The sequence below is a fragment of the Mytilus edulis genome, chromosome 4, assembly GCF_963676685.1.
Source record: "Mytilus edulis chromosome 4, xbMytEdul2.2, whole genome shotgun sequence".
Taxonomy (NCBI): domain Eukaryota; kingdom Metazoa; phylum Mollusca; class Bivalvia; order Mytilida; family Mytilidae; genus Mytilus; species Mytilus edulis.
Window position 1 is genome coordinate 23,372,997 of NC_092347.1, and position 17,500 is coordinate 23,390,496.

Consider the following 17,500-nt stretch of genomic DNA (forward strand, 5'->3'; position numbering starts at 1 on the left):
AAAAATCACTTACCCGGCCTGTCATGCGAAATCCAACGTATAGCCTCAGTTTCAGAAGCCGTCGCTATGACATTCTTTTACAGAACAGTAGCAAGGGGAGAGTACTTAGTTTAACTAACTTTGCGGCTGCTGTTCTGAACCTCAAGTTGCTACCAAAATGTTTTGTGAGTTATAAAATCTATAAACTTTATCATTTCTCTAAAGGTGTGAAAAATAACAAGTAAAAAAAGAAAAAGAAAAGAAATGTCTACAACACCCGGTATTAGTAGTATATATTGTGTGGCAGCAGCAAATATTTTTGCCACGTTGACAAAAATTTTGCCCCCGTCAGCAAAAATTGCATAATATATTTGTTGGATAATATCAAAATATTGATTTTTAATTTGTAAAATATAAAAGAATGTTTTTATTTTTTTTTTCACTGCATTAAACAATTTTAATGCATTACCAATCAATTTAACATTGTTGATATGCTGGATATGGAAGTAGTAAAAGTAAATTGAACATTTAAAAAAAATTTTCATTTCATTAAACAATTTAACGCATTACCAATCATTTAAATTGTTGATATGCTGGATATGGAAGTAGTAAAAGGAACATTTAAAACAATTTGAGAGCTTTAATTTGATAAAAGTTTAATTGGTAAATATAATAATTAACCCTAACCCTAACCCTAACCCTAACCCTAACCCTAACCCAAACAAAAATATCATACATTATAAATTATTATTATTATTAATAAAACATGGATGAGATAGAATCATGTGAAAATATAGCCAGACTTGATAACATATTCGATATAATATATGCAAAGTCAGTTTTTGACATTCTGAAGAAGGAAAATCAAGTGGAACACATAAGTGGAGGAAATGCATGGGATTTTTTTTATCAAGTAGAAACAGATAAAGTGTACACCGATTTTGTTAATTTAGTCAGACAATCAAATATTCCAGATAATGTGAGAGTCTACTATCAACTTACATTTTTACAATCAACAGATTGGAAAAATACTATATTGAAAACACCGCACAGAGCATCTCGCATAATAGATAAAGTTGAAAAAATGATAGATTTGGAACCTATTTTTAACAATGGAAAATGATGATTTAGATGAAAAACTTAGGAATGTATATTACAATACAGCAAATGGGGGAGCATACCTAAGTGCTGAAAAAATTTATCAAACGTTGAAGACATCAAGAGATGGAAATGTACCAAGCGTATACAAGATCAGGAAATGGATGGAAAAAATAGACGACTACAATTTACAAAAACCTGTAAAACGTAGAATTAAAAGAGTGAAAATAATTGTATCGGAACCGTATGAGCAATACGATGCTGACCTTATGGATGTATCCAACATACAGAAATATAACAATAAGACACGTTTCCTGTTGGTTGTTATCGATATTTTCACACGGTTTTTATGGATTTATCCATTAAAAAACAAGTTTGGGAAGACAGTAGCTGATGCATTTGAAAAAATCTTCAAACATGGTAAAATCCCTTTGAAGGTTTCCACAGATGCGGGAACTGAATTCAAAAACAAAGATTTGAAACGTGTGTTTAAAAAATATGACATTTACCATCATGTCTATTTAAATTCCGACAGTAGTAAAGCGTCAATAGCAGAGAGGGTCAATTTGACATTTCGGAGGATGATGTTCCGATATTTTACAAAGCATAGAACTTATAGCTATCTCAATGTTCTACAAAATTTGGTAGCAAGTTATAATGCAACGCCACATAGAAGTTTAAATAATACAGCTCCAAAAGATGTGAATGAGAAAAACAAATATGATTTGTGGGCATATATGTATATTAAAACTCCACCCAAAGAAAAACGAATCAGAGAAAAGAAAGAAACATTAAAAGTACAACGTAAAAGAGGGAAACAGTTTCATTTTAAAATCAATGACATGGTAAGACTGAGCCATTTGAAGAAACCGTTTCAAAGAGCTTATCAGCAACAGTGGACCTCCGAAATATTTAAAATATATAGACGATTTCTAATACATGGGAAAATCTTTTATAAAGTACAAGATTTTTTGGACAAGGAAGTTGTAGGCAATTTCAATTATACAGAGTTGCAGCGTGTGAAAAAGGAGGCTGACGCATTGTGGTTTGTTGAGAAAGTGCTTAAATGGCGAAGGCGGAATGGTCAACGTGAGGGTTATGTAAAATTCCAGGATTGGGATAAACGTTTTTGTCAGTGGATTCCTGAGAGAGATATTGTTGACTTTTAAAATGAGCTTTTACATGGTCATTAACAGTAACAAAAATTTAGACATTTACCCACATAACAGACCACACAAATTCCGTACATATCTTCAGACGCCAATAGTGATGAAATCAAAATGGAAAGTCGCATTAGTTGATATTAAATTATCATCAAATAATGATCTATATATATATGCAAACATATGCGGTGATGTAATAGTCGATGGTAACAAACAACCCTTATTGAAGCGAATATGTTGCTGCTCTCAAACTGAATACTACCACTTTGATCAACTTGCATACATTCCAGTGGTGAAAAGTGAAATAAGAGACATTGAATTCTTTATTACTGACATGCAAGGGAGTCATGCATCATTTTTAAAAAATCCAGTGTCGATTACACTGCACTTCAGGTCGTATCCATACTTTGCATGATAATCATGGAATTGAACAATTCTCAATATGTGCTAGACCCTAGGACATGGATAATGTACTATGAAAATCTAGCGAATGACAAACATCACAATTCATATCTTAATAATTCATACAGAAGAACTATCCAGAGTGGTGGTTCCCTCACTAATTCAGCAGCTAGCTTCATGGAACCAATCACATTACCACAAAGTAAACCACATGCGCAATCACCCATTAAACTTGTAACACATGCACAGCAGCAGGTGGAAAATGCTAAGTCGGAAATTAGTCGAGCTGTGAAAAAGATAAAACGCAAACGTGGGAAGTTACAAAACAGTAATAGAAAAAGCCATAGAGGGGAGCAGAAGAAAACGAAAAAGACAAAGAAAGGAGGAAGGAAAAATAAAACAAACAGTAAGAAAGGAAGTGTACAGAGTGTGAAAAAAAGATTAAAGAATCAGCTAATTGAAAAGGATATTTTCCAGTAAAATTCAAAATGGCTAAAATAAATCCTGAAACATTTCATGAGCTGCAACCAAGTCAGTTGTCTTTATTCAATCTACCAGGTCATCAAACTGCTGTCACAAGAATCACATATGAACATATTCGACCAGCTGCAACTTTTACAAAGACATCGCCAATAGAGTTTCACATATCTGGTGGAACAGAGTATCTAGACTTAAGTAAATCAACAATGCATGTACGTCTAAGACTTAAAAGAGGAGATGGAACCATAGCAGATAGCAGTGACGTTAATTGCGGGCCTGTGAACTATGTTTTGCATGCATTATTTAATCAAATAGATGTTTTAATTCAAAATAAAATTGTCACATCTTCAACAGGATTTTACCCTTACAAAGCTTATATGCAAACTTTATTGAAATATGGGAAAGAAGCTAAAGAATCGCAGCTCTCAAGTCAATTATGGATAGACGATCATCAAGGAACATTGGATGATGCAGATTGTAACACAGGATCAAATCTTGGGCTCTACAGAAGAACAGCATACATAAAAAATGGTAAAACTGTTGATCTTGAAGGAAACATTTTCCATCCCCTGTTTTCAATGAATCGTTACATATTAAATCAAGTAGGAGTTACTGTGAAATTCTACAGATCGAGACCAGAATTTTATCTAATGTCGGTTGATGAAGATGCTGATTATTACCTTGAGATTGAAGATATGTATCTATCAATAGCAAAGATCCACGTTCACCCCGGCATTGTATATGGCCACGATTCTATACTCAGGACAGTAAACGCTAAATATCCCATTGTGCAAAATGATGTTCGCACAATTTCACTTCCAGCTGGTCAAATAAGTTTTAACTTCAACAACATATTCCAGAATAATAGACCCAATAAGGTATTGATAGCCTTTACGGGGAGTCAAAACATAGCAGGTGACTACTCACTATGTCCGTGGACATTCAAACATTGCCACCTAAGTGAAATAAATCTTAAAGTTGAGGGAGTGCCAGTTTCCGGGAATCCTGTCAGAGTAAAATTTGACTCGTCAAGTGGAGAATCATCCATTGTTGCATTTCGCAATCTATTTGAGGTTGCTGGGAAAACTCTGCAAGACTGTGGTAATGGATTAAACAGAGACAGTTTTTCTGAAGGATATGCCTTGTATGCCTTTCAACTGGAACCAATTTTTGAAGGTTTAGATTATTTAACATTGAAAAGGAATGAACGTGTCAATTTGGAATGCACATTTGATTCTCCCCTCACTGAACCAACAACTATAATCATTTATAGTGAATTTAGTGGATATTTTGAAATAACTCAAACTCGAGACATCATAATTCAAGAATGAACACTATGCAATTGGAGTGTATGATTAATTGTGATGAACTAATGAAGGATAAAATTGTTGGTATATTTGCAGCAGATCAGATACCTAAGATAGTGAGAAATCGACCCATGGGATTTATTTGTAACACTGAAAATCATTTTGAGAATGGTGCACACTGGATCGCCTTTTTCATAAATGAGGAACGAAGAGGGATATTTTTCGACAGCTTCGCACACTCTCCCGATTATTATTCACGTCACTTCTTAAAATTCTTTGAACACAATGCGATATCTCTGGAAATAAATCAAAAACGATTACAGAGTGAGAATTCATCAGTATGCGGTCAATATTGCATTTTCATCTTATCACTCTTATGTAGAGAGTATGATCTAACTAACATTCACGATTTTTTCAGTGATAATCATCAAGCAAACGACATCTTTGTTTTCAATGTGATTGGTAAAACCTATTCACACTGCATATGAAAAAGTGTTTAAAATGATGAGACACATGGTAACAATCATCATTCGAGCAAGAGGTGATCATCATGAGTTTGGTGAAATTTCAAACACCCATGACTTCAATATGTGTCGGTCCAACGGGTTCAGGAAAAACTACATACATTAAAAGATTATTAGAGAACGCTCAGGAAATGTTTACAATACCACCTCAGAAGATATACTACTGTTACAGCATATGGCAAGATGTCTTCGATGAATTGAAAAAAACTGTCTCCAACATTTCATTTCAACTGGAACTGCCTGATGAAAGTGATTTTCTTGTTGATAAGGATATACACACATTATGGATCATTGATGATAAAATGGATGAAGTAGTGGACTGTAAACTGATGCAGAAGATTTATTGCGTTTTAAGTCATCACACCTTAACATCAATTATTTTTATACTACAAAATTTATATCAGAAGGGGAAGGTTATGCGATCAATCAGTTTGAATTCTCACGTCTTTTTTCTTTTCAAAAATGGTAGAGATTCACTGCAAATACAATCTTTAGCTCGACAAATGTTTCCAGGTCAAGTTCGCTTTTTCATGGACGTTTACCAACGTGCAATTAGCAGACCATACAATTGCTTGATAGTGGATATAGCACCAGGTTCAAACCCTGAATATCAGTTGCGCGCAAATCCTTTTCCGGGGGAGGACACGATTGTTTATCAACCAAAATGATTTTAAAAGAATCAAGTAGAAGCTTCCTTAAATTATTGGCGAACACTACACCTGAACAATCTGCTCAAATCATAAAAAGCACGGACCACAGACAATTACAACTATTAGTAGAAATAGTATTCAACTGTCTAAAAAGCGTCATACCATTGTCTGAGAGGGTTAAAAGGAATCTTTCAACTTTTGCAAAGTTCATTCGTGCTGTGGTAGTTAATAATATAACACCTCAGTTGAGGAGAAAACGTTTACTGAAGATAATTGTTATTATTCCAACATTGATATCATCTTTTTTCAAATACTATGACTCGGGAGTTAATACTATTACCCAAGGAGAAATATGAAAGATTGATGAATATGTCCAACCAATGTGAAATTGTTAATGTGAAAGAAAAAGAAAAGGAATATGATGGTAAAGATAGTGACAGTATAAAAACAGAAATAAACCTAGAAGAAGATGTAACCAAACAACATGGTAGTGGTCAGGTTTTGCAAAAAACAGAATTGAAAAATTTAAAAGAAACTGTAGATCGATCAAAATCAGACAATCAAGAGGAAAATAGGATGGATGTTGATGAATATGATGGTGCAGCAGAGGGTAAAGCTATCAAGATGTCTCCTGAAAAATTCTTAAGAAATGTGGAAAAATCGCAAAATCGCAAAAGATTAAAGAGTAAATGGTTATCATTTCATTTGTAATGAAGAAGTGGATTATTTAAAACTATTGGAGACTTCAATCAATCACTTGTATTTTTCTTTAAATTTGTCTATATTTATATATGTATATAATATATTGTCTATTTGTATATTTACACTGTGTACCTTTAAATTTAATTAATAAAATAAATATTTAGATAACATATGTTCGCCTATTAGTTCTAGTCCACGATCGCGTAGTATATATAAAACGTTGAAAGTGCTATTGATATCACAATTGTCATGGCTGATGATCATTTCTGCGAGGATTTATTGCGTCTTTATCCTGACAGTAACCCTCAATATCAACAGCAGTTGCGAGAGTTAAATGATCGATTGAGTGTTGATAATGACAACAGATCAAATCTTACGGTTAAGGTCTATTCATGTTATTATTGTAAACTTCTGTTTGATCACCCTTCCAAACTGAAGAGACACCAGAGAAACAGTTGTACATTTCCATGTCGACAATGTGATAGACATTTTGATTCAGCGGAAAATTTGTTTAAACATAGCAACATCGATCATACAACTTATCAGACTGGTTCAGGAAACACTGATTCAAATTCACATACTACAATCAAACATAAAAGTGTGGATAAGTCTGCTCTCTTGGGAATAGCACGAGCTCGTTTCATTTATCCGAATGAGGATAATGGGGAAAAGTATGATCTTCTAGCATTTTTATCTGGAATTAAGCATGAGGTAAAAACTCATTTACAAGAGATGTGTGATGAACTCGGTCATATTAAGTGGTATATGAATTGTCTTGTGCAAATGATCAAGCCGAATGGAGGTGAAGGTGGTAATGATTTAAAGAATAATGCACATTTTATCTCGAAGACATCGAATCTAGTTGATAGAGCAAATATAGATGATGAACATGATATTAATGTGACATATCAAAAAATATTCAAAAGTTTTGATGAGTATATACGAAATGGGAGCGGTTGGTCATTAGATCATATTAAACACATTGAGATTAATACAGCTAAATATAAACCTTTAGGCGGTGGATCGTATATACCCCTACCAAGAACTCTTGCTGCAACCAGAGCGTTACTCAACATAAGAAACTTAGATGAAAAATGTTTTGTATATGCTATTATAGCATCCATACATCCTACGTGTTCAGGTGACCCTTCTAAAGTGCATCACTACATCCCATATGAACATGAATTGAACATGGAAGGTATACAATTGCCCGTTGCACCATCATTTGTGAGTAAATTTGAAAGGCAGAATAACATTTCAGTAATGGTGTTAGGATTTGAAGAGGGTGAATTTTTCCCCCTCCATGTAACAGGTCTAAGAGAAGCTCATCATGAAGTTGACTTATTGTATTTGAAAAGTGGGAATAAAAGTCACTGGTGTTTGATTACAGATCTCAATAGACTTTTATATCGAACAAAATGCTTGGGACGCAGTCATAAGTATTGCAGATTCTGTTTATCAGGTTTCACCAGTGAACATACTTTAGAGAAACATATAAAATACTGCTCAAAATTTGAAGCTCAACATGTGACATATCCCACCAAGGGGGTAGACGATATACTAACATTTCAAGATCACGCCAAACAGTTACAAACATCATTTGTTATTTATGCTGACATGGAAACATTTTGCGAACCTATGGTTACTGAAGAGCCAGAAGATAATCGAACCAGCACAACGAAATTAACAAAGTTGATACCATGCGGGTACGGTTATCAAGTTGTTTGCATCGATGACAGATACACTCAACCACCTAAAATATATAGAGGTGAAAATGTTAGTGAACACTTCCTTCATAGTCTTCTTGACGAAAATAAACGTATAAAGGCTATTTTGAACAATCCTGAACCCTTGTGCATGACTGTTGAAGATGAGGAAGATTTTCAATCAAGTACACATTGCCACATTTGCATGGAAGAATTTACAGATTCCACTATCCGCGTTCGAGACCATGCACATGTTTCAGGTAAATTTCGTGGCGCTTCATGCAGAGATTGCAATCTTAATTTTAAAGAACACACATTCGTGCCAGTTATATTTCATAACCTGAAACAGTTTGATGCACATTTAATCTGTTCCTCGATAGGTATTTTCAAGAGTGAAGAAATTGGCTGCATAGCCACGAATGCAGAAAAGTACATCAGTTTCAACCTATCCAATCTGCGCTTTATCGATTCATACCAGTTTTTGAATTGTTCACTAGAGGAATTGGTATCGTCAATGTCTAAGGAGAATCCGAAAGAAACATTTAAACATTTTACAAAAGAATTTGATGATGATAAGCGGATTGCTCTTTTGTTGAAAAAAGGAACATATCCTTACGAATACATTGACAATGCAGCAAGGTTCAATGAAACTGAATTACCCTCTATAGACAAATTCTACAGCAATTTATCAGAGAAAACAATTAGTCAAACCGAGTATGAACATGCGCAACGGGTATGGAATCAAATGAATATTAAGAATATAGGCGAATATCACGATCTTTATCTAAAAACTGACGTTCTATTATTAGCTGATGTATTTGAAACTTTCAGGAAGAAGTGGATAACGAACTATTCCCTCGACCCTGCAAATTATTACACTCTTCCAGGGCTTTCCTGGCAATCTGCATTGAAAATGACTGGTGTGAGACTTGAGCTATTGACAGATCCTACAATGTGGCTCTTCTTTGAGCAGAGTATACGAGGAGGTTTAACAATGGTGAGCTGCAGACATGCAAAAGCAAACAATCCCTACTTGAGCAATTATGATCCAGCTTTACCAACTTCATACTTGATGTATGTAGATGCGAACAATTTATACGGTTTAAGCATGAGCATGCCATTAGCTGTGGGGAAATTCCAGTGGTTGTCAGAAGAGGAAATAAACGATTTCAATGTCTTAAATGTATCCAATAACGCTGACATCGGATATGTCATTGAATGCGATTTGGATTACCCAGATAACTTACACGATCTTCACAATGATTTTCCTCTTGCAGTTGAAAAAGGAGTGATAACAAATGAAATGCTTTCACCTCATTCACGTCATCTGTATGAGCAAGCAAATGATGATGGGAAAGAATACCAACCGAGCACCAAATTGCTAGCTACTTTGAAAGATAAAAAGCATTACATCTTGCACTATGTGAATCTAAAGTTATACCTCAAACTAGGTTTGGTTTTGAAGAAGATTCACAATATAGTTTCATTTGAACAGCGTCCATGGTTGAAACAGTATATTGACTTCAATACCGAAATGAGGAAAAAGGCTACTAGCAATTTCGAGCAAAAACTTTTTAAAAATGGCAACAATGCTATTTTCGGTAAATCAATGGAATCGTTGCGGAAACATATCAACTTCTCTCTCTGTCATAGGTGGGATAAGTTTCAAAAACTTACTGCAAAATCATCATTTAAAAGCTTTAAGATATTCAACGACCACTTGTGCGGCGTGCTACAAACCAAAACAAAAATTTTCTTCAACAAACCAATTTACCTAGGACAAATGATTCTCGATCTGTCAAAGGCGCACATGGTTGATTACTACTACAACCACATGAAAAAACTATACAAGGAGAATGTAACATTATGTTACACAGATACTGACAGTTTCATTATGCATGTGAGAACTGATGACATATATAGAGACATGTCGTTAAACAGTGAGCTATATGACTTTTCAAATTATCCAGCTGATCACCCTCTTTACACCAAAGACAGGAAATCGATTATTGGTTTATTCAAAGATGAATGCAAGTCCATTCAAATGGTGGAATATATCGGACTAAGAGCAAAAATGTATAGTTTTATCACCGCAGACGACAAGGAAACTGTAGTAGCAAAGGGTATTAAAACCCGAAATGTTAGATTCGAACAATATAAAAACACCTTGTTCAATTGTTCTCCACTACTCTCGCATATGTACACTTTGAGAAGTTTCAACCATCAGATTCACATGGTGAAGGTTGTGAAAAGTGGACTATCACCATATGATGACAAGAGACACTTGCTGGATGATAATGTGCATTCGCTAGCATATTTTCATAGAAAATTAAAAGAAAAACATTAATACAATTGTAAATTGAAAAAAAAATCCATATCCGTAATAAATTCAAGAAAAAGAAAACACACTGTACAATAATTATATAATATTTTATTTCATGTAAATAAATATATGATTTTATAATAAAATATATCAACATATTTAAGTTTTATCCGTTTGCTATCAACCTGGGGAAGTGAAATACATAGGGCAATGGGGAGTAGCATGGTAAAATGGCGACTTTAACTTAAAAACCCCAATGAAAATACATAACTTTAAAACCCAAATGGACCTTCAAACAAACTTCAAACATAATGACAATAGGACAATGGGGAATAACACCTTCAAACATTAAGGCAATAGGACAATGGGGAATAACACCTTCAAACATAGGACAATGTGAAATAACACCTTCGAACATTAGAACAATGGGGAATAGCACCTTCAAACATTAGAACAATGGGGAATAACACCTTCAAACATTATGTCAATGGGGAATAACACCTTCAAATGGGGAATAACACCTTCAAAACACACCAGTGAAATACATTGGACAATGGGGAATAACACCTTCAAACACGATGAAAATATTACAAATAAATTTTAGATTAAAATATAAGAGACATATTCTTTGGTAAATTAAACACAATTATGAAAATGGGGAATTACACCTTCAAACGCACCAGTGAAATACATTGTGCAATGGGGAAAAAGACCTTCAAACACGATGAAAATATTACAAATAAATTTCTTAAATTTTAGATTAAAATATATGAGACATATTCTTTGGTAAATTAAACACGTGAAAATCGCATGTTTAATATTTTCCTTAAAATATCGGAAAAGTTCTCCCTATTGAACGAAAGTCCGAGTGAATTTAAAACAGACCCTGGGACGTTCTTTAAATGAATGAATATCTCTTCAGATGTGAAATGGCTGCATTCCCTTATCATTTTATTTAATTGATATCTTTGATCAAAAATTTCCTCGGCAGCATTAAACACATCTAATTCGGCAAATCCAGGATTTAAAACAAATTGAAAGTCTGCATAATCCATAAAAATAATTAAAATTGGTGAGGGAATTTTACAAAAAAATCTCTCATTTGAATATCACATTTTGTTGTTAATTTATTATAAATACATGCAACAGATAAAGTTCTTAATGAAGGTGGAGCTGACCGCTTTCGTTTTTCACTCAGTGTCTTTTTTTCTACTTCTTCTCCCATTGTCCTTTTTCTGTTCTGATTGGCTAAAAGAAATAAATAAGATACATAAACTCTAGTAAAATAGTTTTCACATCATAAATCTACAGATACATGCATGAAAACAAATGAACAAAGTGCGACACCTGTATTAAGAAATTGGATTTCATAATGGAGATTTCTAAAATAAATGAAAAGGATGAATTGAGTAGTGCAAATGTGGAAGAATATTCACTTAAAATGACAGATGAGCATGATTACAATTTTATCAATATGGATACAGCTGAAATCAGTGACCAGTTTCCACAACTGCACTGGCTTGGTGCAAAGATGAAAATTGTCGGATTGTTATTCTGTTCGATAACTCTAGCAGTTATATTAATAAATGGGCCATTAAACAGTGAAAATGATCCTCCATTCATATCTGATGATGTTAAACGAAACAGTAGCGGAAACGATTTATTTTGTAATAAAATGGACACTTTTGCTTTATCTGAAGATATTTTTGTAAATACATGTATATTGAATAGTGAACTGTTTGTATTATTGAGAAATGATCCTCTTAGAAATGAGATCGCTTTAAATCAAAGGCAATGGTTTTATCTTAAAGCGAGTATTTCACATATTGATAAATCAATCTTTGATTGGAAAAATGTTGCTAAGTTATAAATGATTTCTATCCTAACTATTGTATATAAGAACATATTAGAAACAGAATAAAAATTTGATCACATACTGGTGTTATCTTCACTCGCCATCTTCAACTGCTTCAGAAAGTATGAATCCAGCTCCAGCTGTTTTCTTTTTCTTCTTTAGCCCCTTGAACGGGCCAGATTCTGCTGCAACAATCACCTTTCTGACGTCCGACTCTGACACTCCCGCCTCCTCATCGCTATCGCTGATAGCAATCGCCTTTCTCTAAAATAAGAATATCATAATATAGAAAATCATCTTAAAATTTTAAAGTTATTTCAATGTTTTCAATTTTTTTTTTTTTTTTTTTTTTTTTTTTTTCTTTTTATGGTACATTTAATTGGATAATTACTTTAAATTCATAAACTTGAAAATTATAACTACTTATTTTGATTTACATAGAAAAAAAAAAACAAAAGTTGTTTTACCTTTCTTTTCAAAGTAACTTTTTTTACTTCTTCTTCTTCTACTTCTTCTTCTTCTTCTTCTTCTTCTTCTTCTTCTTCTTCTTCTTCTTCTTCCTCTTCAACAACTATAACCTTCTTTTTCCTGCTAGGTTTTTGCAGCTAAAAAAATTAATATATAATAAAAACAATTGAACGTGTAAGAAATCATATAAATCAACGTTTGCTGTGGGAAAGAAATTCGTATTTATTAGCGGTTGAGAAATTTACCTAGAAACAAAAATGTTGAAATATCTGCAACTGAACGTTTATCAAAACATTTTTTACTTGCTATCAATAACTTTGAAAATTAATACTAACAGTGGTGAAATCAACCCAGAAACAAGTGAAATATCTGCAGCTGAACGCAAGCCGCTTGTAAATACTCTCTATCAATAACTTACTTTTAACTAAAACGTTTGTTGTATATTAAACCTATAAAGTATATATTTATGTTCAATTATTTGCTGTTGAAGGATAATTAGAACGTTTATCATATAGTTTTTACTCGCTTTCAATAACTTTGAAAATTATGTGTACTTACTAGCAGTAGTGAAATTTACGAAAAAACATATAAGGTGAAACATCTGCAGCTGGTGCTTTTATTAAACACTCGCAATATCTTACTTTAAAATAATTTTGTAGATCGCTCCTATTTCTTAGAGAATAAAATATATATCACGCTCAACTATTTGCTGCTGAACGATAATAATTTAGCTATATGTTCATGTAAATATTTACTGCTAAATATTAGAAATCACTAACCTGTTTTTTTATTTCTGCCTCAGCTTTTAAAAGAACTGGCTTCAGATTGCATAGCTCTTTAAACTCATCAGTCCCAAGAGTTATGCTTCTGCTACTTGTTAAACTGCCTATGTGGATATAAACATATCCCTTGTACGGTGTAACCGCAATGTTCTTCTTTCTTCCAAAATTCAACTCAGCCCGCTCTACTTCTCCACCAAATCCCCTCATGTACTCAACCTGGTTCATCATTTTTATCGCTTTATGATAGAATTGAGTGTACCGCGTTAATAAAGGAATAAAGCTTCCGTTTCATTAAATTATGAATAATAGTTTCCAACACTTATTTACTCCTAAAGGCTCGCCAACCTTCCATTATCCATGTTACACCATTTTATTAATTCATATGTAATTTCAGTGTAGATCTGTCCCGATCGCGATTTTTCATGTCAGATTGATCTCCAATATTGCGGCAGTATTTGGATAATACACCTTCTGTTTACATTAAATCTTAGTTCATCAGTTTAAATATAAAGTGTTTATCACCTTTCAAATTTGAAAAGTGATCATTACTCAATAAATTTTGATTGTTTTTATTTAAGATCAATTATATATTATAGATTTGTTCGAACCGGATTTTGATGGTTATTTTTTACATCTCATTACTATTTTTTCTCTCTATATATAATTTTTCCTTCATTAAAACAAAACCTATTTTCTTTTCTTTTCTTTGGATCATATTTTCAATGGTAAATCGAGTTGGATTTTGACGATTATTTTTACATCTCATTACTATCTCCTTTTTTTTTCTCTCTCTCTCTCGCTCTAATTTTTTTCATCGTTAAAACACCTTTTTTCTTTTCTTTGGATCATAGTTTCAATGGTGAATCCTATCTCCTTTTTCTCTCTCTCTATTTTTTCCTTCGTTAGAACATAAGCGACTTTTTTCTTTTCTTTGGATCATCTTTTCTTTGGATCATATTTTCAATGGTGGATCATATCTCCTTTTTCTCTCTCTCTCTATTTTTCCCCCTACATGCTACTTTTTTCTTTTCTTTTCTTTGGATCGTAGTTAATTGTTTTGCTCATGACTTTTTTGCAGCTAGCTAATTTTTCCCATGTGTAAATATTTCATTTGATAAGATTTGAGATTGAAGCTTGTGGATTACCATCTTTTATAATTAATAGTTGATAAAAATGTTTTAAGCAAAGTTTTTGTTTTGCAAATTTCTAGATATGCTCTTTTCTTTTCTTTGGATCATTGTAAATGGTGAATCTTGTTTTGTTCATGACTTTTTTTTCAGCTAGCTTCTTTTTTCCTGTGTAAATATTTCATTTTCTTGACAAGATTTGAGATTGAAGCTTGTGGTTTGACCTCTTTGAAGAGTTGTCTCATCAGCAATTAAACCATATTTCTTTTATAATTAATAAATTTAAAGTAGATAAAAATTAATTAAGCAAAGTTTTTGTTTGCAAATTTCTAGATGATATACAAATGGTGTCAACTGGTAATCATCCACATTGATTGGGGTAGCAATGCAGTGGGAAAAGTTTAAGAAAAGTCTAATTTATTAACACATATCAAATACAAATACTTTATTCCATGAAACAACATAGTAAGTTTCAAAACAAATCAAGTTTTCTGCACTATTTATATAACAATTGTAAATAATATAAACAAGAGAACTATCAAATGAAATTTGGTTATAAAAAACTTACATCATTTGTAATGCACCATTTTTTTTCACATAAAACATGTTATAGAAAGCACCATGACAGCGGTTACAAATCAAGAATTTTTATATATTTATCTCTAGGTTTAACTTAATCATATAGCACTATAAAAAGTAATAAAAACAAAAGAAAAAAAGTTTAAGCAAACACAATATGATAAAATATGCGATAATATGTTGTAATTAAATTTGGATGCTGTAAATTCTCATATGAAAAAATTCCAAAGATGAAAATGATGATAAAGTAAACATAAAAACAAAAAGTTCTCCAAACATTATATACATATATATATTATTTACATATATACAATAATACCAATCATATTTGTTTTTTAATTTAATTTATTTCTATTACAAAACTAAACATATGTAAATGGAAAACTAAAAAGAATAATTTAATGAAAGGAATAGATTAATAATGAACTTTAATACCAGAGAAAGTAGATTATTTAATGAAAAGAATAGATTTATAATGAAATTTATGGTTTGAATGAGCATGAAACATATAAACTAAGGTGAATTTATAAAAACAAACTACATGTATACTACTATTTACAATATAATAAAATGAGAGTAGAGAAATGCGAGTATAATCAAAATCTTTTCTTTAATTAAAATAAAGTGTAACTAATCCAAATAAATCAAATGAAAGAAAATTGAAAAGTTTTGGTGATATAATTTTTCATAATATAAGTAGATTTGTAGAATACATCCTCATCAGTGATTATTAAAATTTAGATAACAGTGTATAAATAAGTTTATAAAATTTAGAAAAAAGATTATAAAATTTAGAAAAAAAAAAATAAAAAAAATATAAAATTTAGAAAAAAAATTTAAAAAATTTCATAAAATTTAAAAGTTTAGAAAATTAATCATAGGTTAGTCTCTGTGGCCGAATAGATATCCTGTTTGATCTTCTCAATATTCTTGGTGGTTGTTGTTGTGCTGGGGCTACTCGTCTGTTATTTTCACGTGGTGGAAAAAAATAATTTATAATTTCTTGAAGCCTTTCATAAATTGCGATGAGGATATATTCTACAAATTAAAAAGTAGTAAATACAGAGATAGATATTAACTTAAACAGTTTTTTTTGGTGTATTAACAAAATCTGCAATTTCTATTTCGGATAGTGAATCTGCATCGACATTGAAGGAGAATTGGTGTTGGCGGAAATTGGTTTTTGCAGTTCTCTTCTTTTTGCAGATGCAAAATAACATCAGCGACAAGAGCATAACACATGCTAGAGATGCTGTAAAGATAAATTTGAATATGTCACTTACTTTAAAAATTATAAAATATATTGATATATATAAATAGATTAGACCATTGGTTTTTCTGTTTGAATTGTCTTTATAGCTTACTGTTTGGTGTGAGCTTTTGCTCTGTGTTGAAGGTCATACTTTGATCTATAATACATTGGCACTCATACCGCATCTTTTTCTTATTTATAAATAAGTGTTTTTATTAGAACATGTATATATTTTTATTTTATTTATTTATTTTATTTTTATATTGTTTGTCAATCAAATAAATAAATTAAATTTAGATACTTACCAAAAATCATTATAAGAATGATCTTAATATTATCTAGACCCTTGTCTTCCTCCTGTGCATGTGGTGTTGACTTCTGAAATAAAGAAATAAAATCATGTATTTCATGAAAATGTTGATATTAAAAAATCTTATCCTTCACATTTTAATTTGTTTTTAAGCACTATACTATAGAGAATACAAATTGACTCGTTCATGTACATGTATTTCCTAATAAAAATAGAAAACAAAACGGACGTTTTAATTAAAAAAATATCAGATAAATGCTTACCAGTTGTTTATCAGTGGTGCCGATTGACAATGTGGATCCTGGTGTTACTCTTGTTGCTGCTGTTGTTGTTGTAGAAGCTATGACTCCATTCTGTAAAAAAAAAATATACATAATGTAAGAAATGTTTTACACAATAAAATTAATAAATAATATATAAGATCTGCTCATAGTTTAGGTTGTTTCTAGTCACTTTACATATAGAGACAATACTACGTGATTACTTTAAAGCTCTTATTATTCTGTTATTCTTTTCTAATTTCCTATATACTTACATCACAATGTATACCATTAACAATTGTTATTGTTTCTGGTGCTGCTAAAACATTGCTGCATTTAGAATTTCCTTGTTTGATCTCAATTGAATGCAGGTCTCTATTATTTGCAAGGTCCAATTGTCCGGCAACAAAAAATCTTTCGAATACGACTTTCTTTACATCTAGTCGGATTCTGGTGTTGTAGAGCCCTGCTCCAGTCCATCTGCAATGGAGAGTATCCCCCTCCACTGTGCATACATCTCTCAATTCATGCGA

At 32.0% G+C, this 17,500-nt stretch overlaps 4 protein-coding genes across 5 annotated transcripts in view; 3 read left to right on the top strand and 1 right to left on the bottom strand.

Annotated features, from left to right (window-relative positions):
* The first annotated feature begins 1,091 nt into the window (after positions 1 to 1,091).
* On the top strand, positions 1,092 to 2,246 carry LOC139521298 (uncharacterized). Its single transcript, XM_071314774.1, has one exon. The coding sequence runs from the start codon at positions 1,092 to 1,094 to the stop codon at positions 2,244 to 2,246; it is 1,155 nt and encodes a 384-aa protein (XP_071170875.1).
* Positions 2,247 to 3,130: 884 nt separating this feature from the next.
* On the top strand, positions 3,131 to 4,453 carry LOC139521299 (uncharacterized protein F54H12.2-like). The gene has a single exon (XM_071314775.1). It carries the CDS (start codon positions 3,131 to 3,133, stop codon positions 4,451 to 4,453), a length of 1,323 nt encoding a protein of 440 aa, XP_071170876.1.
* A 2,101-nt stretch (positions 4,454 to 6,554) lies between these two features.
* Positions 6,555 to 10,358, top strand: LOC139521300 (uncharacterized). The gene has a single exon (XM_071314776.1). The coding sequence runs from the start codon at positions 6,555 to 6,557 to the stop codon at positions 10,356 to 10,358; it is 3,804 nt and encodes a 1,267-aa protein (XP_071170877.1).
* A 4,638-nt stretch (positions 10,359 to 14,996) lies between these two features.
* The window catches only part of LOC139519250 (uncharacterized), a 2,570-nt gene continuing 66 nt past the window's right edge, over positions 14,997 to 17,500 (bottom strand). The window contains exons 1-4 of one of the 2 annotated variants that reach the window (XM_071311200.1): positions 17,243 to 17,500; positions 16,971 to 17,060; positions 16,703 to 16,775; positions 14,997 to 16,183 (exon numbers count right to left, since the gene is read on the bottom strand). The exon at positions 17,243 to 17,500 is cut by the window's right edge and continues 66 nt beyond it. In XM_071311200.1, the coding sequence (XP_071167301.1) occupies positions 16,017 to 16,183; positions 16,703 to 16,775; positions 16,971 to 17,060; positions 17,243 to 17,500 (588 nt within the window). In that variant the 3' untranslated portion in view covers positions 14,997 to 16,016. Of the gene's footprint in view, positions 16,398 to 16,702; positions 16,776 to 16,970; positions 17,061 to 17,242 lie in introns of both variants that reach the window. The other variant, XM_071311199.1, reaches the window with a different exon arrangement.